This window comes from Mobula hypostoma, chromosome 5 (assembly GCF_963921235.1).
Source record: "Mobula hypostoma chromosome 5, sMobHyp1.1, whole genome shotgun sequence".
In the NCBI taxonomy this organism is placed as follows: Eukaryota; Metazoa; Chordata; class Chondrichthyes; order Myliobatiformes; family Myliobatidae; genus Mobula; species Mobula hypostoma.
In genome coordinates, this window is record NC_086101.1 from 198,803,824 (window position 1) to 198,830,867 (window position 27,044).

At 46.8% G+C, this 27,044-nt stretch overlaps 1 protein-coding gene across 2 annotated transcripts in view; it reads left to right on the forward strand.

Annotated features, from left to right (window-relative positions):
- The window catches only part of nup155 (nucleoporin 155), a 248,559-nt gene that overhangs the window by 140,633 nt on the left and 80,882 nt on the right, over positions 1–27,044 (forward strand). For both annotated transcript variants that reach the window (XM_063049676.1, XM_063049677.1), the window contains 4 exons: positions 4,163–4,322; positions 5,836–5,902; positions 14,383–14,498; positions 26,011–26,108. In XM_063049676.1, coding sequence (XP_062905746.1) covers positions 4,163–4,322; positions 5,836–5,902; positions 14,383–14,498; positions 26,011–26,108 — 441 coding nt within the window. The remainder of the gene's footprint in view (positions 1–4,162; positions 4,323–5,835; positions 5,903–14,382; positions 14,499–26,010; positions 26,109–27,044) is intronic.

Genomic DNA, 27,044 nt, shown 5'->3' on the forward strand with positions numbered 1-27,044 from the left:
GGGACCCTTCTCCGTGATTTTTATAAATGATCTGGATGAAGAAGTGGAGGGATGGGTTAGTAAATTTGCTGATGACACAAAGGTTGGGGGTGTTGTGAGTAGTGTGAAGGGCTGTCAGAGGTTACATGGGACATTGATAGGATGCAAAACTGGGCTGAGACGTGGCAGATGGAGTTCAGCCTAGATTAGTGTGAGGTGGTTCATTTTGGTAGGTCAAATGTGATGGCAGAATGTAGTATTAATGGGTAAGACTCTTGGCAGTTTGGAGGATCAAAGGGATCTTGGGGTCCATGTCCACAGGACACTCAAAGCTGCTGTGCAGGTTGACTGTGTAGTGAAGAAGGCATACGATTCATTGGCCTTCATCAACTGTTGGATTGAGTTCAAGAGCCGAGAGTAATGTTAAACTATATAGGATCCTGATCAGACCCCACTTGGAGTACTGTGCTCAGTTCTGGTCACTTCACTACAGGAAGGATGTGGAAACTCTAGAAAGGGTGCAGAGGAGACTTACAAGGATGTTGCCTGGATTGGGGAGCATGCCTTATGAGAATAGGTTGAGTGAATTCTGCCTTTTTCCTTGGAATGATGGAGGATGAATGGTGACCTGATAGAGGTGTATAAGATGATGAGAGGCATTCATTGTGTGGTGGATAGTCAGAGACTTTTTCCTAGGGCTGAAATGGCTAGCACAAGAGGGCATAGTTTTAAGGTGCTTCGAAGTAGGTACAGAGGAGATGTCAGGGGTAATTTTTTTTAGGCAGAAAGTGGTGAGTGCGTGGAATGGGCTGCTGGCGACGGTGGTGGAGGTGGATACGATAGGGTCTTTTAAGAGACTCTTGGATAGATACATGGAGCTTAGAAAATTAGAGTGCTATGGGTAACCCTCAGTAATTTCTAAAGAAAATATATGTTCAGCACAGCATTGGGCCGAAGGGCCTGTTTTGTGCTGTAATTTTACCATGTTTCTGTGAACAAGCAGACAGTACACCGCATACAATTGAAAGATTTAACTTTATAATTCTTAATTTGAGTAAAGAGCTAGTAAAGAAAGGACAAAAAAAATAGGGCCCACTTTAATGAAACAGTCTAATAAGCACAAGTTAAAGCTCACTGTTTCCCCATCGCCGATCCTCCTTCGATCTCATCCTGGGCTTTGTCGAATCACGGCCCCGCTCCAGATCGAATCTTGCGACCTCTCTGGTGTCTTCTCTGTTCATCTCCTGTCAAAGAAAACCCCTTAGTCACCCTCACCAGAGAAACATCCCCTTAATCCGGCCAATTTAACTGGATGGCACACAATTCACCTATCTCTTATCTTTAACAGTAACCCAAGCAAGCAGCTTGCACAGAATAGCATAACAGTAAAAAAAAATGAACCAGAGCATTACATCTAGTTTTCAGAATATCCCTTAGTTTCCTTCTTAAATTGAAGTACCAAAATAGCCACTCACCACTCCTCCAGGATCTAACGTGTACCTAGAGAGGGCACGAAGATATTGGTCAAGGCCCCAGCAATCTGGTTTCAATAACCTGGAGAAAATCCCACCAGGCCCTGGGGACATCCACCTTTATTCTCGTTAAGAGACCCAACACCCTCCCTCCTTGACCTCTAAACGCCATAACGTATCTATGCGCTCTGTGCTGATTTCTTGCTCCTCCATGTTCTTTTCTTTGGTAAATATCGAAGTAAAACTATTTAACTATTTATGGTTTTATTACTATTTAATTATTTATGGTGCAACTGTAACGAAAACCAATTTCCCCCGGGATCAGTAAAGTATGACTATGACTATGACTGTGACTACTCATTAAGTGCAGGTCCTTCTGTTTACTGAGGGAGTTCACAGCTGTGAATTATTGCGGCTGCAGGAACTCTAGGGTGCAATCTGCAACCTCAAAGCTATTCAACCCAATGGTGACCTCAATGATGCCAGCTTGACAACAGTTTCACCAAAGTTCTCCGAACATGGGAGTTTTGCAACCTGAGGAGAGAACAAACTAGACCTGTTTTATACCAATATTAATGGAGCCTGCAAGCCTCCACCCACCTCACCCCCTCCCTCGTTTAAACAAGTCAAACCAGTTCACAGGGAGATCAGGATCTGGCAAGAAGGTGCCATGTCTGTGCTGCAGGACTGCTTCAAAAGCATGGACTGGAGGATAATCAGGGAGGTGGCTACATACTACCATCACATCAACATTGATGTATTTGTGGGATTGGTGACTGGCCACATAGGAGAGTGTAGTGAGTTCATTTTTGTGATTAAGCACTACGCTGTCAGGGCAAACCAGAAATCATGGCTGACTGCAGAGGTTTATGCACTGTTTTGAACTGAGATGCTGCCATGAGATTGGGGGCAGGGTGACTCTAAAGTCAGCAAGAGCCGAACTTTCCCATGCTATCAGGAAGGCAAAAATGAGTTTGCCCAGAAAATCCAAAGATACCTTTGTGACACCAGGGATACACAGTGTACATGGCAAGGTATAAAAACCGTAACAGAATACGAGTCCACCCTGTGTATCAATGTCAGTGATGGCTGCCTTCCAGATCGGCTGAATGCTTTCTATGCAGGATTTCAGTTGAATGATGTGACATCGAGGAAAGGCCCCATTCTCCCTGAGGAACAGGCGCCCTGTCTGGCCGCAGGCAAGGTGATGAGGACCTTAGCCAGGGTAAACTAACATTAAGCTGCAGGGCCAGAGAACTTATCTGGTCAGATGCTGAGGGACTGTGCAGCTAACAGGTCCTAACATACGTCTTTAACGTCTCTCTGAAATAGTCCACTATTCCTGCCGGCTTTAAGGTAGCCATCATTATTCCGGTGTCACAATGGCAATGGTGACTGGCTTAAATGATTACTGCCCAGTGGCACTGATTTCAACAATTGTGAAATCAGTTGGTTTTTGTTCGTATAAAATCCCATCTTCCAGCTACATTGGACCCTTTCCAGTTCACCTACTGCTCAAACCAGTCCGCTGAGGGTGACATAGCCTTGACACTCCACTCCGTCATGTCCCGCCTAGAAAATGATGCCTCATAGTCCATGTTGTTGTTTCATCGACTTCAGCTCCGTGTTTAACATTATCATCCATCAGAGTCTGGTGATTGAACTGTTTCAACACTCCTCTCTGTAACTGGGTCTTGGACTCTTGACAGAATGACCCCAGTCAGTCTGAGTTGGCAGCAACATCACGCTAAGCAGTGATGCCCCGTAGATTTGTGTCTCGGTCTGTTGCTGTTCACACTGCTGACTCACGACTGCACTGCCAGATTCCACTCAAACCGCATCATCATGTTCACTGATGATGCTACAGTGGCTGGCCAGCATACTGAGAAGGGGTTGACAGGCTTGCCCAATGGTGCAAGAACATTATGTCCTTGGCGTGGACATAATGGACGATCTAACCAGGACCCACAACACCACCTCACTAGGCAAGCAGGCACAGCAGCATCTGAGGAGATTGAGGCATGCAAGGCTCCTCGCCCCCATTCTAACAACTTTCTACAGGAGAACCTTCAAGAATGTCCTGTCTGCCTACATCATTGTATAGTACAGAAGCTGCAAGGCATTGGACCACAAGACCCTACAGAGGACAGTAAAAATTGCCTAGATAATCACTGGGGTCTCCCTCCAACCTGTTTGTGACATTTACCAGAAGCATTGCAGACAAAGGGCCCACAGCATGGTTGAGGATCCCTACCACCCATCCCACAATCTTTCTGACCCACTACCATCAGGAAGCAGGTTCAGAAGCATTAGGACTAGGACTGGCAGACTGGCTAACAGCTTCTTCCCTCAGGTTGTGAGAATACCCTGCTACCACCATTGTCTCGACACCTGCCAGCAAGCTGTTTACTGTACTGTTGACTGTTTACTGATGCTCTGCTTTACTCCATGCATTTTGAATTATATTTTATTAACTAACTTGTAATATAAATAGCTCCACTGTCCCTGTCCCTCTTCTGCCATCCTTTTCCTTCAGCCCCCATCTTGTCAGCTGTCCCATCCTCAACTCTGCCTCCCTTGCCTTCTTCCTTTTCTTCCACCTCTGCCTCTCCCACCACCCCTCTTCCTTTTCTTCCTCTGCTTCACTTTCCTTGCCCCCAGTACCTGATCAGGCTGTGATAGTTTGTTTCTGTTTATGTCATACTCTATAGGTTTGAAGCCTGTGGGAATGTCGACTCCTCTCTTTTCTGCTGGGAGCCCTGCACACTACAGTGGGGTATCTCTGCCCACCACCCCCACCATGTCTGGACCCGAGGTTGTATTTTCTGGAAAACATAATGGGATTTGCATCTACTTCACTCGGATCTTGGGGTATGTGACTGAGCTGAGCTTGCACGAAAGGTTATAAAAAAAAGAGAAATTTTAGCTGATCACACTTTTTGTTTAGTAACCCCTTCTGGTAGCTGAGTTCCAAATTCGCAATACTTGTTGAGTGAAGTGATTGTTTTCCCCCCTCTTCTAATCCTCCCACTGCCATCTGTACTTATTCTTTATGTAGAGAGTAGAGAAGTCTCTCATCTTTTGATCTGAATACTCTCTGAGCTCTTCCCTGTGTTTTTTAATGTTCTTTCAGGGCCCCTATTTGATTCTAGCTTCCTGAATTTCCGTAAATTTGCTTCCTTTTTGACTCAATTTGCAACATCTCTCATCTTCCAAGGTTTCCAAATAAGAGTAGCTCAAGTCCCTGGGTGGCATACCTGAAGATTGATGACATTGTTCTGGAGCTTTGTTTCTGCAAGGACGAGCACACAGCAGATCCTGAGGCAGTCACAGTCAAAGGCAATTTAGCTTGTCTTCAGTGCACTGGCGAGCAGCACCAATAGGAGATCTGGCTGATCAGTGTACTGTACATAAGTCCACATCTCCCACATGGCAGATGTGGACTTACTCAATTAGGGCTCAAGACAAGTGGAAGGAAATTTCTTCCCAAGAGGGGTTGAATCTTGGCCGCCTTGGAAAATGAGTTACTGAGTATTTTCAAGGTGGAAATCAATACATTTTTAGGCATTGTGGATCGAGGGCATGGAGTTAGTAAATGTGTTGATGAGGCCAGGACAGTTAATGTAGTCTATGTGGGCTTTAGTAGGGCCTTTGACAAAGTTCCTGGGAGATTGGCCCAAAAGAGCTATTTTGGATAGGGGATTGGAAATTTTAGAAAAGAAATATGAACATCGTATTTTGCCCAGGTAGTCTGTAGCCCAGAAGTGTGAATATTAATTTATCTGATTAAGGGTAAACTGTCCTTAAAGCTAACTGTAACTATCTTTTTCTCTCCCCTCCTGATCTACTCATGTCAACTCTCAGTTTCTTTCCCCTCATCCACCTGCTCATCAACCACTCACTCTTTCCACTGGGTCCCCTACTACCTCCTGTCCCAACAGTTTCTTGTATCCGCCATCCCTGCTTTTTTTTTGGTTCAATTCCTCAGCTTCCTTATCACATTCCAAAGTCTCTAATCCTTTTTGCCTCAGTTATCACTTCCCAGCCTGTCACTTTTTTCATCTTTCTTCCCCATACCTGTCTGCATCTGCCAGCTACGTCCTCACGTGGATCCGCCTATCACTTGCAAGCTCTTGCAACAGCCTTCCCTGTTGCCCACACTCTGTCTATATCAACTTACCTCCCCTCTACTCCTTTCATGCAGGTGAAGGATCTTGATCCTAAATATCAACTGTTCATTTCCCTCTACTGATGTGGCCTGACTTGCTGAGTTCCTGCAACAGTATGTTTTTTGCTCCACAAAGGATATTATTGAAAGAATGTAGTCTGTAACTGGGGTAGATTCCTGACCTGAGATAACGCAGAGGTGATCTTGATGTTTCAGGAATATTTGGGATAGCAGCATTGTGATGGAACGGACCATGCAGCACTACAGGCAGCAGGCAGTAATGGTGAGTGTACATTTTGATACTGATCCTTCAGTGTGAGAAGCGACAGCTACCGTTGCTGAATATGGCCTACTTGTAAGCCATGCCAGTTGATAGGTAATATTTTTTTTTAAATCGTCCTACTCTGCTACAGAAAGCAATGTCATTTTCTATAGAATCATAGTTTCCAAGTTCTTGTTTTTCAGAATCCTGGTTTATCTGAAGTTGGAGCATAACGTCTCTCCAGCAAATGAAGGCAGTTATCCCGTATGCCTTCCCGACCATGTTATCTGTCCATATTGCCACCTTCAAAAAAATATGCTCTTGTATACCAAGGCCCTTCTGTTCCTTACATTTGCTAAGATGCTACTGTTGATGGTATATTGTTCCATCTTCACTCAAGATTCCCAAAATGTATCACCTCAATTTAGTCTTGAATGAATTCCATCTACCCATTTCAGCACATTTCACCATTTGGTCACCCTGTTATAGGAATGACATGGTTAAACTGGAAAGAGTGTATAAAGCATTTAAGACAATGTTATGGAGACTGGAGGGAATGAGTTATCAGGAGAGGTTGTTCAGGTTAGATCTTGGTGCCTTGGAATGTTGGAGAATGAATTGTGATATATGGAATTATTGAAATTTATGAGAAGCATAGATGAGATGGATGGTAACGGTCTTTCCCAGGGCATAAATTTAGGGTGAAAGGGGAAAGATCTGAGGGGCATATTTATCTCACAGCAGGTGGTGAGTATCTAGAAAGAGCCGCCAGAGAAAATGGTTGAGGCAGGTACAACATTAAAAAAATTTTGTATAGGTTCATGTGGAGGCCGGTCTCAGAGGGATAGGGACTGAGCACAGGAAATTGTGATTTGTTAGGTAGGCATCATGGTCGTCATGGATTTGTTAGGTAGCAAGCCCTATAGCTGTTATACAGTGCTTATAAAAAGTATTCACCACCCTTGGAAGATATCTTGTTTTATTGTTTTACAACATTGAATCACAGTGGATTTATTTTGGCTTTTTTGACCCCGATCAACAGAAAAAGACTCTTGTCTCAAAGTGAAAACAGATCTGTACAAGTGATCTAAATTACCTACAAATACAAAATAATTGATTGCATAAGTATTCACCCCCTTTAATATGAAACACTAAATCATCATTGGTTTTAGAAGTCACATAATTAGTTAAATGGAGATCACTGTGTGCAGCCATGGTGTTTGAATTGATTGTAGTAGAGATACACTTGTACAGGTTTCCCCCGCCATCCGAAAGTAGAGCGTTCCTATGAAACGGTTCGTAAACTGGAATGTTGTAAAGTGAAGAAGCAATTAACATTTATTTATATGGGAAAAATTTGTGAGCGTTTGCAGACCCAAAAAAATAACCTACCAAATCATGCCAAATAACACATAAAACCTAAAATAACAGTAACATATAGTAAAAGCAGGAATGATATGATAAATACACAGCCTATATAAAGTAGAAATACTTTTCTACAATCATTGCCGCACTGTCCACCGTAGCGAAAATCTCACGCAAGCGCTCTCGGCAGAAACACCCTCTCCGGTAACCTTTAAGCTATGAAGCTGCCAAATCATACCAAATAACACATAAAAATACACAGCCGATATAAAGTAGAAATAATGTATGTACAGTGTAGTATCACTTACCGGAATCGGGAAGACAGTGCCGAGCACACTGATGATGGTGTGTTAGGCTGAGTTGTTGGAGGTTGGGGTGGTGCAGTGGTCCCCAACCTCCGGGCCGCCGACCGATACTAATCCACGAAGAATGCAGCGGTTGCTTGGTGCGTCCCGGCTAACGCTGCACTGCTGCATGCTTCGCGGCAATGTATCGGTCCGCGGCCCGGAGCTTGGGACCACTGGGGTGGTTGGACACTGAGGTGTCATCTCATCGTCGTCTGTTTCCATCAGGGCAAGTAGGTCATCTTCTCGATGTTGAAAGTCGGGGTTCATCATCTGCTGTGGCTGATGTTGAAGGCTTGAAAAACGACAGTATGCTTGATTGCTTAGCTTCGTGCATTTTTCTATCATACAGTTCTTTGTAAGCATTCAAACTATCCTGCAAATATGCTCTAAACCTACATACCCTTTCAATATTAAGGTCGTACTTTTCTGCAATCATTGCAGTGAAAATCTCACGCAGTTGCTTCACGTTCAGTTCCTGGATGACTTCACTTTCGGTCCGTTCGCTACTGCATTCGGTTTCGATTGTTATCCTTTCCTCTTCCAATTGCATCAGCTCTTCATCTATCAGTTCTTGGTCATGGGGTGCCGAAACCTCTTCAACATCATCTTCGTCAACTTCCACAAGCCAAACTCACTTTGTCCTTACCTCGTTCACCACGATCGAAACGTTTAATTATGTCTAGTTTTACGCTAAGTGTAACACCCTTACGAGCTCTTTTAGGCTTTTCCGATACCTTAGAACTCATCTTGCAAACGGATGCTCAAAATAAATCGACATAAAGAACAGATGCTCACAGGCACGTGTTTAAGCAATGCCGGCTAGAATGCAGTTCCGGAGGAGGAGCTTGGCTGCTCGGGGCACGCGCTGCTTTTTTTCGTAACAGTGAAAACACCTTCTGTTAGCGAAAACAGGTAACTAATGTAGGTCTTTCGTAACAGCGAGGTGTCGTAAAGCGAACATTCGAAAAGCAGGGGACACCTGTATCTGGAAGGTCCAACTGCTGGTGAGTCAATATCCTGGCAAAAACTGTACCATGAAGATAAAAGAACACTCCATGAAAAGGTTATTGAAAAGCGTGTCAGGAGATGGATACAAGAACATTTCCAAGTCACTGAGTATCCCTTAGAGTCGGTTAAGTCAATCATCAAGAAATGGAAAAAATATGGCACAGCTGTAAATCTGCCTAGAGTAGGCTGTCCTCAAAAACTGAGTGCCTGTGCAAGAAAGGGACTAGTGAAGGAAGCCACCAAGAGTCCTATGACAACTCTGGAGGAGTTACAAGCTTCATTGGGTAAGATGGGAGAGACTGTGCATATAACTGGGTGCTTCACCAGTCGTAGCTTTATCATAGTCATAGTCATAGTCATACTTTATTGATCCCGGGGGGAAATTGGTTAATCCATGATACCAGGGAAGCATCCACCTGCATTGCTGTCAGCTTCTCCCCCAGCAGAGCAGAGCGGATGGTGTTGAACGCACTGGAGAAGTCAAAAAACATGACCCTCACAGTGCTCATTGGCTTGTCCAGGTGGGCGTAGACACAGTTCAGCAGGTAGACGATGGCATCCTCAACTCCTCGTCGGAGCTGGTAGGGGAACTGGAGGGGATCTAAGTGTGGCCTGACCATAGGCCGGAGCAGCTCCAGAACAAGTCTCTCCAGGGTCTTCGTGATGTGGGAGGTCAATGCCACCGGTCTGTAGTCATTGAGGCCGCTGGGGCGCGGCGTCTTCGGCACAGGGACGAGGCAGGACGTCTTCCACAGTACAGGAACCCTCCGGAGCCTCAGGCTCATGTTGAGTACATGGCGAAGTACTCCACATAACTGAGGGGCACAGGCTTTGAGCACCCTGCTACTGACACCATCCGGTCCTGCAGCCTTGCTTGGGTTGAGACGTTTCAGCTGTCTTCTCACCTGTTCAGCCATGAAGCCCACCATGGTGGTTTCGTGTGGGGGAGGGGTATAGTCATGAGAGCAGGGTGGGAGACTGTGAGGAGGGGTAGGAGGGGAGAGTGGAATACGTGTTGGTTGGGGGCCAACAACAGATGGCTTATGTGGGGGATGGGCAGGGGTCACAATGTCACATCTGTTAAAGAACAGGTTAAGTGACAACTCTGAACAGCTTTATGGGACAGTGACAAAGAGAAGACCACTGTTGAAAAAAACACACATGAAAACTGGACTAGAGTTTGTCAGAATGCATGTGGGAGACTCTGAAGTCAGCTGGAAGAAGCTTCTATGGTCTGATGAAACCAAAATTTAGATTTTGCCCATCAGACTAAATGCTATGTTTGGCGTAAGCCGAGTGCCGCACATCATCAAAAACACACCATCCCTACCGTGAAGCATGGTGGTGGCTGTATCATACTGTGGGGCATGGTGGTGGCTGTATCATACTGTGGGGATGTTTCACTGCAGCAGGCCCTGGAAGGCTTGTGAAAGTAAGGGTAAAATGAATGAAGCAAAATACAGGGAAATTATGGAGGAAAACCTGATGCAGTCTACAAGAGAACAGCGACTTGGGAGAAGATTTGTTTTCCAGCAAGACAAAGACCCCAAGCATAAAGCCAAAGCTACACAGGAATGGCTTAAAAACAACAATGTTAATGTCCTGGAGTGGCCAAGTCAGAGTCCAGACCTCAATCCAACTGAGAATTTGTTGCTGAAAACTCACGAGTCCCATGCAATCTGATAGATCTTGAGTAGTTTTGTAAAGAAGAATGGGGAAAAATTGCTTTGCCCAGGTGTTCAAAGCTGATATACATCTATCCACACAGACTTAGGGTTGTAATTGCTGCCAAAGGTGCATCTACTAAATACTGACTTGAAGGCCCTAACTTTTTGAACAATTCTCCCATGCGGAAGCTTGTCTCATCAATGTTGTGGCCATTACAGAGACTTGGCTGTCACAACGGTAAGAATGGCTGCTGTATGTTCTGGAGTTTTGATGTGGCAAAAAGGACAGGGAGGGAGGTAAAGAGGTGGGGGAATAGCATCACTAATCAGGGATAGTATCACAGCTGATAAAAGGTGAATGGTGTCGAAGAAACATCTGAGTAGATGTGGGTGGAAGTCAGAGACAGGAACAAAGCAGTCACTGTATTGTGAACATTCCATAGGCTCCCCAATAGCCCAAATCAATTCTTAGAAATCGATGGGGGTGGGGATGGAGATTTTGGAAAGCTGTTAAAATAACGGGGTTGTTATCATCGGTGACTTCAGCTTCTCTAATATTGATTAGCACCTCCTCAATGCAAAGGGGTTCAGATGGAGCAGAATTTGTTAGGGTACTGACAATATGTCAACAAGCCAACTGGAAGAAGTGATCATACTGGATCTGGTGGAAGGTGTAATGAACTGGTCAGATAATAAATCTCTCAGTGGTGGGCATTTCTGAGACCATAGATATAGGAGCATAATTAGGCTATTCAACCCATCAAGTCTGCTCTGCCATTTCATCGCGGCACATGGATGAAAGAAAAATAGATTAGATTAGATTATGAGGACACTCATTCCTCATTTATTGTCATTTAGAAATGCGTGCATTAAAAAATGATACAATGTTCCTCCAGAAAGATATCACAGGAACACAGGACAAACCAAGACTAAAACTGACAAAACCACATAATTATAACATTATAGTTTCAACAGTGCAAAGCAATACCATAATTTGATAAAGAGCAGACCATGGGCACGGTAAAAAAAAAATTCTCAAAGTCCTGATCAACTCATCGTCTAACGCAGGCGGCAGAAGGGAGAAACTCTCCCTGCCATGAACCTCCAAGCGCCGACAACTTGCTGATGCATTGGAAGCACCCAACCGCAGCTGACAGAGTCCGTCTGAAAACATAGAGCCTCCAACCAGCCCCTCTGATGCAGGCTCTCCGAGCACCATCCTCTGCCGAGTGCTTCAACCCCACCCCGGCTGCCGAGCAACAAGCAAAGCCGAGGACTCGGGGCCTTCTCCTCCGGAGATTCTGGACCACACAGTAGCAGCAACAGCGAAGCAGGCATTTCAAAAGTTTCTCCAGAAACGCGGGCACCTGTGTGTGCATGTGTGCCGTGCGCATGTGCGTTGTGCGTACGTGCCGATTTTTCCCCCCCATAAATCACTTTTGCCTTCATCTTCCTGACTATACTGTACATACATTATTTCTACTTTGTATAGGCTGTGTATTTATCATATCATTCCTGCTTTTACTATATGTTAGTGTTACTTATTTTCAGTTTTATGTGTTATTTGGTATGATTTGTTAGGTCATTTTTTGGGTCTGGGAACGCTCAAAAATGTTTCCCATATAAATTAATGATAATTGCTTCTTCACTTCACTTCATTTCGGCATGAAAGGTTTCATAGGAATGCTCTACCTTAGCGGGGGAAATACGGGACAAGGCGGTCCCGTATGGGACAAACCAATTTAGCCCGATATACAAGATGTCCCGGCAAGTACGGGACAGTTGGCAACCCTATGTTCAAGTTCAACAGTGCGTGACAGGGAATGAGGAAAGGTGCAGCTGACTCATATCGTTTCCTTGTGGCCCGGTAACGCATGCTTTGCGGCTCGCTACCGGACTGCGGCCCGGTGGTTAGGGACCGCTGCACTAAGACCATCTCCTTAACCACTTGGCCACATGCCAACACATAGAGAGAGTGAATGCATGCAGACTTTTCTTTTGAGGTTGGGTGAGACTGGAACTAGAGGTCATAGATTAAGGGTGAAAGGTGACATGGTTAAGGGGAACTATATCACTCAGAGGGTGGTGTGAGTATGGAACGAACTGACAGCAGAAGTGGTTGATGTGGGTTCAGTTGTGATATTTACATGCAGGTATTTGGGATTGGGCCGGAAACCAGGCTGGCATGGACTAGATGGTGTGAAGGATCTGTTAATACCTTTGTCTTTTAAATGTTATAATTGTACCCGCTACCACCGCTTTCTTGGGACTTTGTAGGATGCACATGGCAATTTTGGGTTCTGGAATATCAGAACAGTGACAGGCACAGGGTTCTGTTTGAGACCCAGAACCCTGAAGCTGGACATGTGTACAGAAAGCAAAGTGGGCTGCTTCTTAGCAACACACATAAAAGTTGCTGGTGAACGCAGCAGGCCAGGCAGCATCTCTAGGAAGAGGTGCAGTCGACGTTTCAGGCCGAGACCCTTCGTCAGGACTAACTGAAGGAAGAATGAGGACCACTCTTCCTTCAGTTAGTCCTGACGAAGGGTCTCGGCCTGAAACGTCGACTGCACCTCTTCCTAGAGATGCTGCCTGGCCTGCTGCGTTCACCAGCAACTTTGATGTGTGTTGCTTGAATTTCCAGCATCTGCAGAATTCCTGTTGTTTGCTTCTTAGCATCCCCTGCTTTTCCAAGTGATCATTAATTCTCAAGTCTCAGAACTTTTTCAAATAACCTCCCAGGTATTGCTGGTAGGTTCACAAGTCTGTAGTCACCAGGCTTTTCACGGCTTCATGTGTTAAAAAGGAAAGCGAAGTTTGCTGTGCTCCGGTCATCTGGTATCTCACTTGAGTCTAGCAAAGATTTGAAAATCTTAGCCAGCCCTACTGAGCTCTGTTCCTTTGCCTTACTAGCTCTTCCTTCAGTTAGTCCTGACAAAGGGTCTCGGCCCGAAACGTCGATTGTACCTCTTCCTAGAGATGCTGCCTGGCCTGCTGCGTTCACCAGCAACTTTGATGTGTGTTGCTCTCTTCCTTTGCCTGTTGTTTCCCTATAGATTTTATCCAGTACTGGAGATTTATCCCCTTTTAAACATACCAAAGCATAAAGTGTCACCACTGTATGTGGAGAATTGCACTATCCCTCCACTGAATTCTTCACTTACAAAATCTCTTTCAAATGTTTTCTTTTAGGCCCTTATCTGTACCTTCTGGCTCCATGTACAGATAGCCCCTGTTGTCTCCAGTGGACCCTACATTTTCTCTGGTCATTTCTTTGCCCTTTATATGCAAGACCTTTGGATTTACCTCAGCCCTGTCTGTAACTCATTTCATATTTCCTTTTTAAATGTGTTCCTACACATCTGATTCCTGACAGACCACCCCTGTCATTATTAAGGGATTGGACATGCTGCAGGCAGGAAGCATGTTCCCGCTGACGGGTGAGTCCAGAACCAGAGGCCACAGTTTAAGAATTAGGGGTAGGCCATTTAGAATGGAGTTGAGGAAAAACTTTTTCACCCAGAGTGGTGGATATATGGAATGCTCTGCCCCAGAAGTTTGTGGAGGCCAAGTCTCTGGATGCTTTCAAGAAAGAGATGGATAGAGCTCTTAAAGATAGCGGAACCAAAGGTTATGGGGATAAGGCAGGAACGGGATACTGACTGTGGATGATCAGCCATGATCACAGTGAATGGCGGTGCCGGCTCGAAGGACCGAATGGCCTACTCCTGCACCTATTGTCTATTAGTACTGAACACCTGTCATACATTCCCTTTTTTCCTCTTATCCAACCCTTGGCATTTAGGGTCACCTGCACTTGTAATTAGACGGGCAACGTAGGACCATCCCCCAGATACTGGAGTTGCCTGTCTAATTACAGGGCCAGAGATACAGTAGATTCTCAGTCTTATTCATAATGGAGGATTTGGCAGAAATAGATTAGAAGTTTCCACTGGCAGGTAAATCTATCTATACTTCCCACATTGGAGGCAAAGGAGAAGCAGTGAGAGTTCAGCCAATGTGCAAGGCTAACAGTCAGTATAACAATTGCAGGCACATGTGTAATTGTTTGAATTTGATCTACATATTACTAACTGTGGCTTTTCTCTTGCAGTTGGAGAGCAGCGTTTCTGCAAAGATTCTAGCAAATGTCCTACTGGAACTCAACGGACTACGGGATTTCCTTGATAGGAACTCTCAGTTTGGGTCTGGAAGTTTGGGAAATGTGAGGTAAGATCAATGTGAAGCTGATGCCTGTTCACTGAAATACAGAGAATGTACAATATCGAAATAAACCATTAACTCAGTTCCTGTCTCTAGAGGTTAAAGTTCCTTATCTATTTCTGTTTTCATCCTGAAGTGATATTGTATTTTTTTCCATTCTGCTCCCTCTCTCCTTTCCTCTTATCTTCTCCCTCTCTGGACTACCCCTCTCCTCCACCTCCTCCTCCCCACTGTTTCCTCCACTCCCGACAGCCCCTCTCCTCCTCCCTGCCATTGCTTCCCCCACTCTCGGCCATCACTCTCCTCCTCCTTCTCCCCCTACCCCTATACTTCATTAATTCATATAAACAATTAGGGTGTGAATGTACAAACAAGGTTAATAAGTTTGTGGGTGATACTAAAATAGGTAGTGTTGTAAATAGTGTAGAAGGTTATGAACAATTACAGGGGAATCTTGATCAGATAGTGATGTGGGCTGAAAATAGGCAAATAGCTTACAATTGTGAGGTATTGCATTTTGGAAGATTAAACCAGGGTAGCATTTACGCAATGAATGGTAGGGCCCTAGGGAGTGTTATAGAACAGAAGGATCCAGCAGTGCATGTGATGAATCGGGTATATATAACATAAAAAAGTAGAATAGTACAGCACAGTACAGGCCCTTCGGCCCACAATGTTGTGCCGACCCTCAAACCCTGCCTCTCATATAACCCCCCACCTTAAATTCCTCCATATACCTGTCTAGTAGTCTCTTAAATTTCACTAGTGTATCTGCCTCCGCCACTGATTCAGGCAGTGCATTCCACGCACCAACCACTCTGAGTAAAAAACCTTCCTCTAATATCCCCCTTGAACTTCCCACCCCTTACCTTAAAGCCATGTCCTCTTGATATTGAGCAGTGGTGCCCTGGGGAAGAGGCGCTGGCTGTCCACTCTATCTATTCCTCTTATTATCTTGTACGCCTCTATCATGTCTCCTCTCATCCTCCTTCTCTCCAAAGAGTAAAGCCCTAGCTCCCTTAATCTCTGATCATAATCCATACTCTCTAAACCAGGCAGCATCCTGGTAAATCTCTGTACCCTTTCCAGTGCTTCCACATCCTTCCTATAGTGAGGCGACCAGAATTGGACACAGTACTCCAAATGTGGCCTAACCAGAGTTTTATAGAGCTGCATCATTACCTCGCGACTGTTAAGCTCTATCCCTCAACTTATGAACGCTAACACCCCATAAGCTTTCTTAACTACCCTATCTGCCTGTGAGGCAACTTTCAGGAATCTATTGACATGTACCCCCAGATCCCTCTGCTCCTCCACACTACCAAATATCCTGCCATTTACTTTGTACTCTGCCTTGGAGTTTGTCCTTCCAAAGTGTACCACCTCACACTTCTCTGGGTTGAACTCCATCTGCCACTTCTGCGCCCACTTCTGCATCCTATCAATGTCTCTCTGCAATCTTCGACAATCCTCTACACTATCTACAAAACCACCAACCTTTGTGTCATCTGCAAACTTGCCAACCCACCCTTCTACCCCCACATCCAGGTCGTTAATAAAAATCACGAAAAGTAGAGGTCCCAGAACCACCACTAGTCACAACGTTCCAATGCGAATGTACTCCCTCCACCAAGACCCTCTGCCTTCTGCAGGCAAGCCAATTCTGAATCCACCTGGCCAAACTTCCCTGGATCCCATGCCTCTGCCCCAGAAAGCAGTGGAGGCCAAGTCTCTGGATGCTTTCAAGAAAGAGATGGATAGAGCTCTTAAAGATAACGGAATCAAAGGTTATGGGGATAAGGTAGGAACTGGATACTGATTGTGGATGATCAGCCATGATCACAGTGAATGGTGGTGCTAGCTCGAAGGGCTGAATGGCCCACTCCTGCACCTATTGTTTATTGTCTTCTGACTTTCTGAATAAGCCTACTGTGTGGAACCTTGTCAAATGCCTTCCTAAAATCCATATAGATCACATCCACTGCACTACCCTCATCTATATGCCTGGTCACCTCCTCAAAGAACTCTATCAGGCTTGTTAAAAACGATCTGCCCTTCGCAAAGTCATGCTGACTGTCCCTGATCTGACCATGATCCTCTAAATGCCCATAGATCTTATCTCTAAGAATCTTTTCCAACAGCTTTCCCACCACAGACGTAAGGCTCACTGGTCTATAATTACCCGGACTATCCCTACTACGTTTTATGAACAAGGGGTCAACATTCGCCACCCTCCAATCCTCTGGTACCAGTCCTGTGGACAACGAAGACATAAGGATCCTAGCCAGAGGCTCAGCAATCTCTTCCCTCGCCTCATGGAGCAGCTGGGGAATATTCTGTCAGGCCCCAGGTACTTATCTGTCCTAATGTATTTTAACAACTCCAATACCTCCTCTCCCTTAGTATCAGCATGCTCCAGAACATCTGGTGGTGAATACAGCTATATAGGACCCTGGTCAGACCCCACATGGTGTACTGTGCTCAGTACTGGTCACCTCACGACAGGAAGGATGTGGAAACTATAGAAAGGGTGCAGAGGAGGTTTACAAGGATGTTGTCTGGATTGGGGAGCATGCCTTAAGAGAATAGGTTGAGAGAACTTGGCCTTTTCTCCTTGGAACGAAGGAGGATGGGAGGTGACCTGATAGAGGTGTATAAGACGATGAGAGGCATTGATCGTGTAAATAGAGGCTTTTTCCCAGGGTTGAAATGGTTATCACGAGAGGGCACAGTTTTAAGGTGCTTGGAAGTAGATACAGAGGAGATGTCAGGGGTAAGTTTGTTTGTTTTTCCCTCACGCAGAGTGGTGACTGTGTAGAATGGGCTGCCGGTGATGGTGGTGGAGGCGGATACGATAGGGTCTTTTAAGAGACTCCTGGATAGGTACATGGAGCTCAGAAAAATAGAGAGCTATGAGTAACCCTAGGTAATTTCTAAAGTACGTACATGTTCGGCACAGCATTGTGTGCTGAAGGGTCTGTATTGTGTTGTAGGTTTTCTGTGTTTCTATGTTTAAAGTGGAGGTTGATTGGATACTTAAGTAGTCATGGCATCAAATGTTACAGGGAGAATGCAAATAAGAGGGGTAATAAATCTGTCATGATGAAATGACGGAGCAGGTACAATGGACCATATGGTCTAGTTCTGCTCCTATGTATTATGGCATGCTGGCCTTCATCAGTCAGGGCACTGAGTATTGGAGTTGCAGAGTAACGCTGCATTAATATGAGATGCTGGTGAGGCTGCACTCAAAGGCTCTACCATTTTGGACTCCCTTTTACAGGAATGCTATTATTAAACTAGAAATAGTGCAGAAAAGATTTACCAGGATGTTGCCTGGATTTTGTCCTTTACAATCCCTTTGTTCTTAAAATATCTGTAGAATCCTTCAGGAGTTACCTTCACTTTGTCTGATAGAACAACTTCATGTCTTCTTTTAACCTTCCTGATTTTCTTCTTGTGTTCTTTTGCATTTTTTGTACTACATAACCACCTCAATTTTCCTGTTTGCCTCTTCCTGCTATGTACCATATCTCTTCATATCTCAATAACTCTTAAAAACCATTCCATGGTTCCCTTGACTTGTTTTCGTTTCCTTTTATGCTGAAAGGCACATACAAGCTTCGTACTCTCAAATGTTGTCTTAGAAGGCCTTGCACTGTCCAAGTACCTTTGTGTCCCAAACCACATTTGCAGGTTTATTTCTGCTACTGTCAAAATTGGCCTTTCTCTAATTTAGGATCTCAACTCGCAGACCAGACATATCTTTTTACATATTTACTTTGAAACTGATGGCATTGTGGTCACTGAATGCAAAGTGTTTCTCTACACACTGATGAAAGTAAGTTTCCCCGAACACATTTGAAAAAGCACTATCTATTCTAGTCCTTATACAGTTTGGGATTCTCTGTCGATATGTGGAAATCTCCTACTGTACCAACCTTATGTTTCTTGTAGTAGGCTGCAATCTCTTTACAAATTTGTTCCTTAATCCCTAGGACTGTTGGGTGGACTGTAATATAGCCCCATTAATGTGGTTATATCTTTCTTATTTCCACTCATAATGCCTCACTATTCAGTTTTTCCAGTCTATCTTGAAGGACCACAACCCTGACTAACTTTAACCCTCCCACTTAGATGCATCTATAATAACGGAACCCCAATATATTAAGCTAACCCTAACCTGTCATAAGGGGGACATTGGTGGCGGACCCAAATGCAAGACACAGACACTGAAGTACTGGGAACTGGACTGGACTAGAGTTAAGGATGGGACTGGACACTGACTAGGAGCTGGGACAGGAACACAGACTTGGGCTGGGACTCTGGCTAGGAAAGCAGGACTAGGACAAGGAATTGGGAACTAGGAGCCTGGGTTTGGACTGCAAGCCAGAAAGTGGACAAGGATCCAGAACCTGGGTCTTCGCTCGGGCTCGGACCCCAGAACTAGGTGAGGACATGACATGGCTACAGGATGGGACATGGCTTAGGTTCTTCGAGGCTCTCCTGGGCAGGACAAGGCTCATCCTGGGCAGGGATTCCTTCTTAGAGCACAGGGCCGGGACCCTTCCTAGGACGCCGGGCCGGGATGATTGCCCAGGTAAACCGCCGAGGAAACTGACAGGGATTCAGATGGGGAGGGGAAGAGAAAAGTCCTGCCTCAGGGTAATGGCAAAGATGGCCTGACTTACCCCACAGAGGCAAGGACAGGAAGTGAGCTCAATCCAGGGTGGCTCTGAGTCTCGGGGCAGCCAGCAACCTTGGCTGGCTACAGAAACAGCCGAATCCATATCCAGCTCGGAGTGGCAGACGGCCATTCAACTGGCCCCAGAAACCACGGAATCCATACCATGATGACTGCTCCAACCAGATACAGCGAGGCTCCATGAAGCAGTGGTCCTCCAACCAGGCTTATAGATCACAATTTGCTGCTCTGGCCTTCCACCAGCAGGTTGCTCCAAGGGGATATTGACAAGACAAGCCAGCCCCCACATTCAAACCCAGGGCCACTTATATTCCCAGCCCCAAGACGAGCATCAGGTGCCTATGATTAAGCTCAACTGAAACAAGGGGCAGCCGGAAAACCCGGAGTCCACGGAGTGGACCATGAACTAGAATGCGGACTTCATCGACTGGACCATGGCAGTACTCCCCCCCCCACCCCCGCCACCAACCCACGGGAGCCTTCAGGCAACCAAACAGGCTCTCCAGGACTGGGATGACCCGGGCGGGTGGGTGCGTATTCAATCAGGAGGGAACCCAGGATGACGAGAGTTGGGCGACAGTGTTTATATTGCTGGTTCATTCTGTCATAAGGAGGGCATTGGTGGCAGACCCAACTGCAAGACACAGACACTGAAGTACTAGGAACTGGACTAGAGTTAGGGACGGGACTGGACACAGACTAGGAGCTGGAACAGGAACACAGGCTTGGGCTGGGACTTTGGCTAGGAAAGCAGGACCAGGATAAGGAACTGGGAACCAGGCGCCTGGGTTTGGACTCCGAGTCAGAGACTGGACAAGGACCCAGAACCTGGGTCTTTACTTGGGCTCAGACCCCAGAACTATGTGAGGACATGACGTGGCTACAGGACTGTACATGGCGAAGCTTGGCTACAGGACTAGGCGAGGTACTTCTTAGAGCACAGGGCCGGGCCCCTTCCTTGGACACCGGGCCGGGATGACTGCCGAGGTAAACCACCGAGGAAACTGACAGGGATTCAGGCAACACACATCAAAGTTGCTGGTGAACGCAGCAGGCCAGGCAGCATCTCTAGGAAGAGGTGCAGTCGACGTTTCAGGCCGAGACCCTTCGTCAGGACTAACTGAAGGAAGAGTTAGTAAGAGATTTGAAAGTGGGAGGGGGAGGGGAAGATCCAAAATGATAGAGACAGGAGGGGGAGGGATGGAGTCAAGAGCTGGACAGGTGATTGGCAAAGGGGATATGGGAGGATCATGGGACAGGAGACCCAGGGAGAAAGACAAGGGGGGGTGGGGAGAACCCAGAGGATGGGCAAGGGGTATAGTCAGAGGGACGGAGGGAGGAAAAGGAAAGTGAGAGAAAGAATGTGTGTATAAAAATAAATAACGGATGGGGTACAAGGGTGAGGTGGGGCATTAGCAGAAGTTAGAGAAATCAGTGTTCATGCCATCAGGTTGGAGGCTACCCAGACGGAATATAAAGTGTTGTTCCTCCAACCTGAGTGTGGCTTCATCTTTACAGTAGAGGAGGCCGTGGATAGACATGTCAGAATGGGAATGGGATATGGAATTAAAATGTGTGGCCACTGGGAGATCCTGCTTTCTCTGGCGGACAGAGCATAGGTGTTCAGCAAAGTGGTCTCCCAGTCTGCGTCGGGTCTCGCCAATATATAGAAGGCCACATCGGGAGCACCGGATGCAGTGTACAACCCCAGCCGACTCACAGGTGAAGTGTCACCTCACCTGGAAGGACTGTCTGGGGCCCTGAATGGTGGTAAGGGAGGAAATGTAAGGGCATGTGTAGCACTTGTTCCGCTTACAAGGATAAGTGCCAGGAGGGAGATCAGTGGGGAGGAATGGGGGGCACGAATGGACAAGGGAGTTGTGTAGGGAGCGATCCCTGTGGAAAGCGGGGGCGGGGGGGAAAGAGGGAAAGATGTGCTTAGTGGTGGGAGTGGCAGAAGTTACGGAGAATAATATGTTGGACCCGGAGGCTGGTGGGGTGGTAGGTGAGGACCAGGGGAACCCTATTCCTAGTGGGGTGGCGGGAGGATGGAGTGAGAGCAGATGTGCATGAAATGGGGGAGATGTGTTTGAGAGCAGAGTTGATGGTGGAGGAAGGGAAGCCCTTTCTTTAAAAAAGGAGGACATCTACCTCGTCCTGGAATGAAAAGCCTCATCCTGAGAGCAGATGCGGCGGAGACGGAGGAATTGCGAGAAGGGGATGGCATTTTTGCAAGAGACAGGGTGAGAAGAGGAATAGTCCAGATAGCTGTGAGAGTCAGTAGGCTTATAGTAACATCAGTAGATAAGCTGTCTCCAGAGATAGAGACAGAAAGATCTAGAAAGGGGAGGGAGGTGTCGGAAATGGACCAGGTAAACTTGAGGGCAGGGTGAAAGTTGGAGGCAAAGTTAATAAAGTCAACGAGCTCAGCATGCGTGCAGGAAGCAGTGCCAATGCAGTCGTCGATGTAGCGAAGGAAAAGTGGGGGACAGATACCAGAATAGGTACGGAACATAGATTGTTCCACAAAGCCGACAAAAAGGCAGGCATAGCTAGGACCCATACGGGTGCCCATAGCTACACCTTTAGTTTGGAGGAAGGGGGAGCAGCCAAAGGAGAAATTATTAAGAGTAAGGACTAATTCCGCTAGATGGAGCAGAGTGGTGGTAGAGGGTAACTTATTAGGTCTGGAATCCAAAAAGAAGTGGAGAGCTTTGAGACCTTCCTGATGGGGGATGGAAGTATATAGGGACTGGACATCCATGGTGAAAATAAAGCGGTGGGGGCCAGGGAACTTAAAATCATCGAAAAGTTTAAGAGCGTGAGATGTGTCACAAACATAGTAGGAAGGGATAGAACAAGGGGGGATAAAACCGTGTCGAGGTATGCAGAAACGAGTTCGGTGGGGCAGGAGCAAGCTGAGACAATAGGTCTGCCAGGACAGGCAGGTTTGTAGATCTTGGGTAGGAGGTAGAAACGGGAAGTGCGAGGTGTGGGAACTATAAGGTTGGTAGCACTGGATGGGAGATCCCCTGAGCGGATAAAGTTGGTGATGGTGTGGGAGACAATGGCCTGGTGCTCCTTATTGGGGTCACGATCGAGGGGTAAATAAGAGGAGGTATCCGCGAGTTATCGCTGTGCCTCGGCAAGGTAGAGGTCAGTACGCCAGACTACAACAGCACCCCCTTATCGGCAGGTTTAATAATAAGGTTAGGATTAGTGCAGAGGGAGTGGAGAGCAGAGCGTTCGGAAGGAGTGAGGTTGGAATGGGAACAAGATGCGTTGAAGTTGAGACGGTTGATGTCCCGTCAGCAGTTAGAATAAAGAGATCCAGAGCAGGCAGAAGACCAGAGCGGGGTGTCCATGAAGAAGAGGAGGGTTGAAGATGGGAGAAGGGGTCATCGGTGGGGGTGGAAGAGTCCTTGCCGAAGAAGTAGGCTCGGAGACGGAGACGGCGGAAGAAGAGTTCCGCATCATGGCGAACACAGAACTCGCTGAGGTGTCGGCGAAGGACAAAGGTGAGGCCCTTACTGAGGACAGAGCGTTCTGCCTGTTGAAGGTCGGAGGGGATGGTAAAGACCCGGCACGGCTGAGAGCTGGGATCAGAGGGGGGAGGCTGGGGCTGTCAGTGGAGAGGGGAGGGTTGGGGTGTGAGGAAGATGGAGCCTCTGAGTACCCAGGAGCTGACGATGGGATCTGAGGGAGACGGGATTGCAGAGTATTGGTGGGGGAAGGGTAGACAGGAGTCACAATAGCAGCACATAAAGACCCGGCCTGGAGTTCAAGGCTGGAGTCGCAGTTGGTGGTTGTGCAACTGCTTTGAAGGTGTCCATGGTCGTTGCTGGAGTCCGGGTTTTGAATATGCCCTGAGGTGTTGGAGCCGGCAAGATCAATGGCAGAGGCAATCTGAAGTTCATGCCTGCTAGTTTCAAGGCCAGCAGGCTCTGGGGTCCGCAGATGTAGGATCTTGCGATCTTTGCCTAACATGACAAAAAAACGGCGATTGCAGGCATAGATCAGACGGAGGATGAAATAACGGGTAGGACCATTACAGATGGCGAAGAAAGTGTCCCGAAGGTGTGGAAGGGTCTGGGATAGGGACACCAAGTACCTCCTCATGGCGGAGAGAGTCGCCTTCAGAGCTTGACGGGAGAAGCGGCGAGAGGCAGAGTCAATAAAATGTGAGTACCTGGGATCTTCAGAAGGTCCAAATTGAGAGGCTCGGAAATGAATCCAAAAGCCAACTGGAGTAAGTTGGCGACTGAGGCACATTCCAAGAAAGGATATATGGCTGTGATAGCGAGTCTGAGTCAAAATGTGGTCGAAAAGTGGAAGAGCCGAAGAAATTACAGATGGGGAGCAGTGAGAGATGGTTTCACTGAACTCCCGTCGAAGAGAGGAGTTAAACTTCTTCGGTGTAGGCATCACCGGAAGAGGCTTCGCAGTAGTGAATTTAAAAACGCAAACAGGAATTCTGCAGATGCTGGAAATTCAAGCAACACACATCAAAGTTGGTGGTGAGGCAGCAGGCCAGGCAGCATCTCTAGGAAGAGGTACAGTCGACGTTTCAGGCCGAGACCCTTCATCAGGACTAACTGAAGGAAGAGTTAGTAAGAGATTTGAAAGTGGGAGGGGAAGGGGGAGATCCAAAATGATAGGAGAAGACAGGAGGGGGAGGGATGGAGCCAAGAGCTGGACAGGTGATTGGCAAAGGAGATATGAGAGGATCATGGGACAGGAGGCCCAGGGAGAAAGACAACAGGGGGGAACCCAGAGGATGGGCGAGGGGTATAGTCAGAGGGACAGAGGGAGAAAACGGAGAGTGAGAGAAAGAATGTGTGTATAAAAATAAATAACAGATGGAGTATGAGGGGGAGGTGGGGCATTAGCAGAAGTTAGAGAAGTCAATGTTTATGCCATCTGGTTGGAGGCTACCCAGACGGAATACAAGGTGTTGTTCCTCCAACCTGAGTGTGGCTTCATCTTTACAGTAGAGGAGGCCATGGGTAGACATGTCAAAATGGGAATGGGATGTGGAATTAAAATGTGTGGCCACTGGGAGATCCTGCTTTCTCTGGCGGACAGAGCATAGGTGTTCAGCGAAACAATCTCCCAGTCTGCATTGGGTCTTGCCAATATATAGAAGGCCACATCGGGAGCACCGGACGCAGTATATCACCCCAGCCGACTCACAGGTGAAGTGTCGCCTCACTTGGAAGGACTGACAGGGATTCAGATGGGGAGGGGAAGGGAACAGTCCTGCCTCAGGGTAACAGCAAAGACAGCCTGGCTTACCCAACAGAGGTGAGGACAGGAAAGGACAGATCCAACCGCAGGGTAACGCCAAGGACAACCTGACTTACTCCTCGGAGGCAAGGACAGGAAGGGAGCTCAATCCAGGGTGGCTCCGAGTCTCAGGGCAGCCAGTAACCTAGGCTGGCTACAGAAACAGCCGAATCCATATCCAGCTCGGAGTGTCAGACGGCCACTCAGCTGGCTCCAGAAACAGCCGAATCCATACCACGATAACTGCTCCAACTAGAGACAACAAGGCTGCTTGAAGCAGTGGTCCTCCAACCAGGCCTAGAGATCACAAATGGCTGCTCTAGACTTCTACCAGCAGGTTGCTCCAAGGGGATACTGACAAGACAAACCAGCCCCCACACTCCAACCCAGGGCCACTTATATTCCCAGCGCCTAGACGAGCATCAGGTGCCTACGATTAACCCCAACTGAAACAAGGGGCAGCCGGAAGACCCGGAGTCCGGAGTCCATGGACCGGACCGTGAACCGGAACGCAGACTTACCAGACTAGACCATAATATAACCCTAATCCTAAAATCTTATGCCTGCATCCCATACCAATTCCTTAGGCATATGGTAAACTGTATAATCTTCCTAGTTCTGTCCTCACTAACATGTGCACAGGTAGTAATCCTGAGATCACAACCCTGGAAGTCCTGCCCTTTAAGTTAGCACCTAATGCCCTGAACTCCTTATGTCAAACCTCATCAGTCGTGGTATCTACATGGATCATGATCTCTGGCTGTTTACCCTTCCACTTAAGAATGCCGAGAACTTAATCCGAGACGTCCCGGGCCTTGCCACCCAGGAGAGAACATACCTTCTGTCTGTTGCCCTGAAAAAATGAATCCCCCCAACAGTATCCAAAGTGATACACCTGTTGTTGAGGGGGATGGTCACAGGGGTACTCTGCACTGACTAATTAACCTCTTTCCTGTTCCTGACTGCCACCCAGTTTCCTGTGTTCTGCACCTTGTGTGTAACTACCTTTCTGTATATCCCATCTATCACCCCTTCGGCCTCCCAAATGATCCGGAGTGCATCCAGTTCTAGCTGCATCTCCTTACCGTGCATTGTTGAAGCTGCAGATGGATGCACTTCTTGCAGGTGAAGTTGTCAGGGACTCTGGAGGTCTCCGTGCCTTAGGAGAGATTTACAAGACTATGGGCCAAACATGGACAGATGGATGTAGCTTTCTAGGCACCCCGCTTCCTCCTGTCCTTCCCACCCATCTCCTAAATCCCTCTCATTTGCTGCTCGCTGATCCACCCCCCACTGCATCTTTCATAACTTTTGTTCATTTTAAAGATCTCTTACGTCAGTTTCAACATTATAAGGCAAAAGCAAATTCAACTGTTATCTGATAGTTGACTTTGCAGTTACGTTGTTCCAATTCTTCACTTGCCACACACTCCCCACACCAGCTCACCAGTGAATTGAACACCCAAGTGTGCACCCAAGGCCATCCACTATAACTAAGGTATTTGTGATCTTTCCCTGCTTTCCCAGTTTTAGTGCATCCAATGTACCAAAGCGGCTGCTGGGATTTATGCGACCTGATGGAGGCTCACAGCAAGTTCAACAGGAGCTTCAACGAAAGTATCAGAGTGAGTAGCTCAAAAAGTTCATCAAACCATTTAGCACCACGTGTAATGCCTGCAACATTCACTTGATAAACATTGAATTTTGGAACATAGCTGTAGGAATTATCACTTTGCTGCTGTGGTATTTAGTATTTATTTTACTGGTGATGCTGGTGCAGCCATGCCAGTGTTTATGCCATGAGAGACTTGCCAGGCCGCTGAAGGAAAAATTAAATGTCATCCTCAGAAGTGGATGTGATGAGGCACTTGGCAGGAATGAAGACTAAATTGCATCTATTTTAACACAAGGAGAAACAGCCTTTGGCCTATTACCACTATGCTAACTAATATCTAATCCCATTTGCCTGCATTAATTACATATCCCTCTATGCCTTGCTCACTGTAGTCAGGATCCCTCTTAAATGTTGTTACTGTTCTTGCCTCCACATCTCCTCTGGCAGTTCATTCCAGCTAACGACAACACTGAAAAAAGTACCCCTCAGATCTCTATTCAAATTCCTCCCCCTTACCTTAAACTTGTGTCTCCAGTTTGAGACACTCCAACCAGGGGAACAGAAACTGGTGATCTAGCCGGTTGATCTGGACTATTGTATCATTGAACATAGAACATAGAATAGTACAGCACATTACAGGCCCTTCGGCCCACAATATTGTGCCGACCCTCAAACCCTGCCTCCCATATAAACCCCCACCTGAAATTCCTCCATATACCTGTCTCGTAGTCTCTTAAACTTCACAAGTGTATCTGCCTCCACCACTGACTCAGGCAGTGCATTCCACGCACTAACCACTCTCTGAGTAAAAAACCTTCCTTTAATATCCTTTAATAAAGGGAATGGCCACAGGCGTACTCTGCGCTGGCTCCTTAACTGCTTTCTGCTTCCTGACTGTCAGCCAGTCTCCTGCACCTTGGATATAAGTGTGTTTCTATGTGTCCCA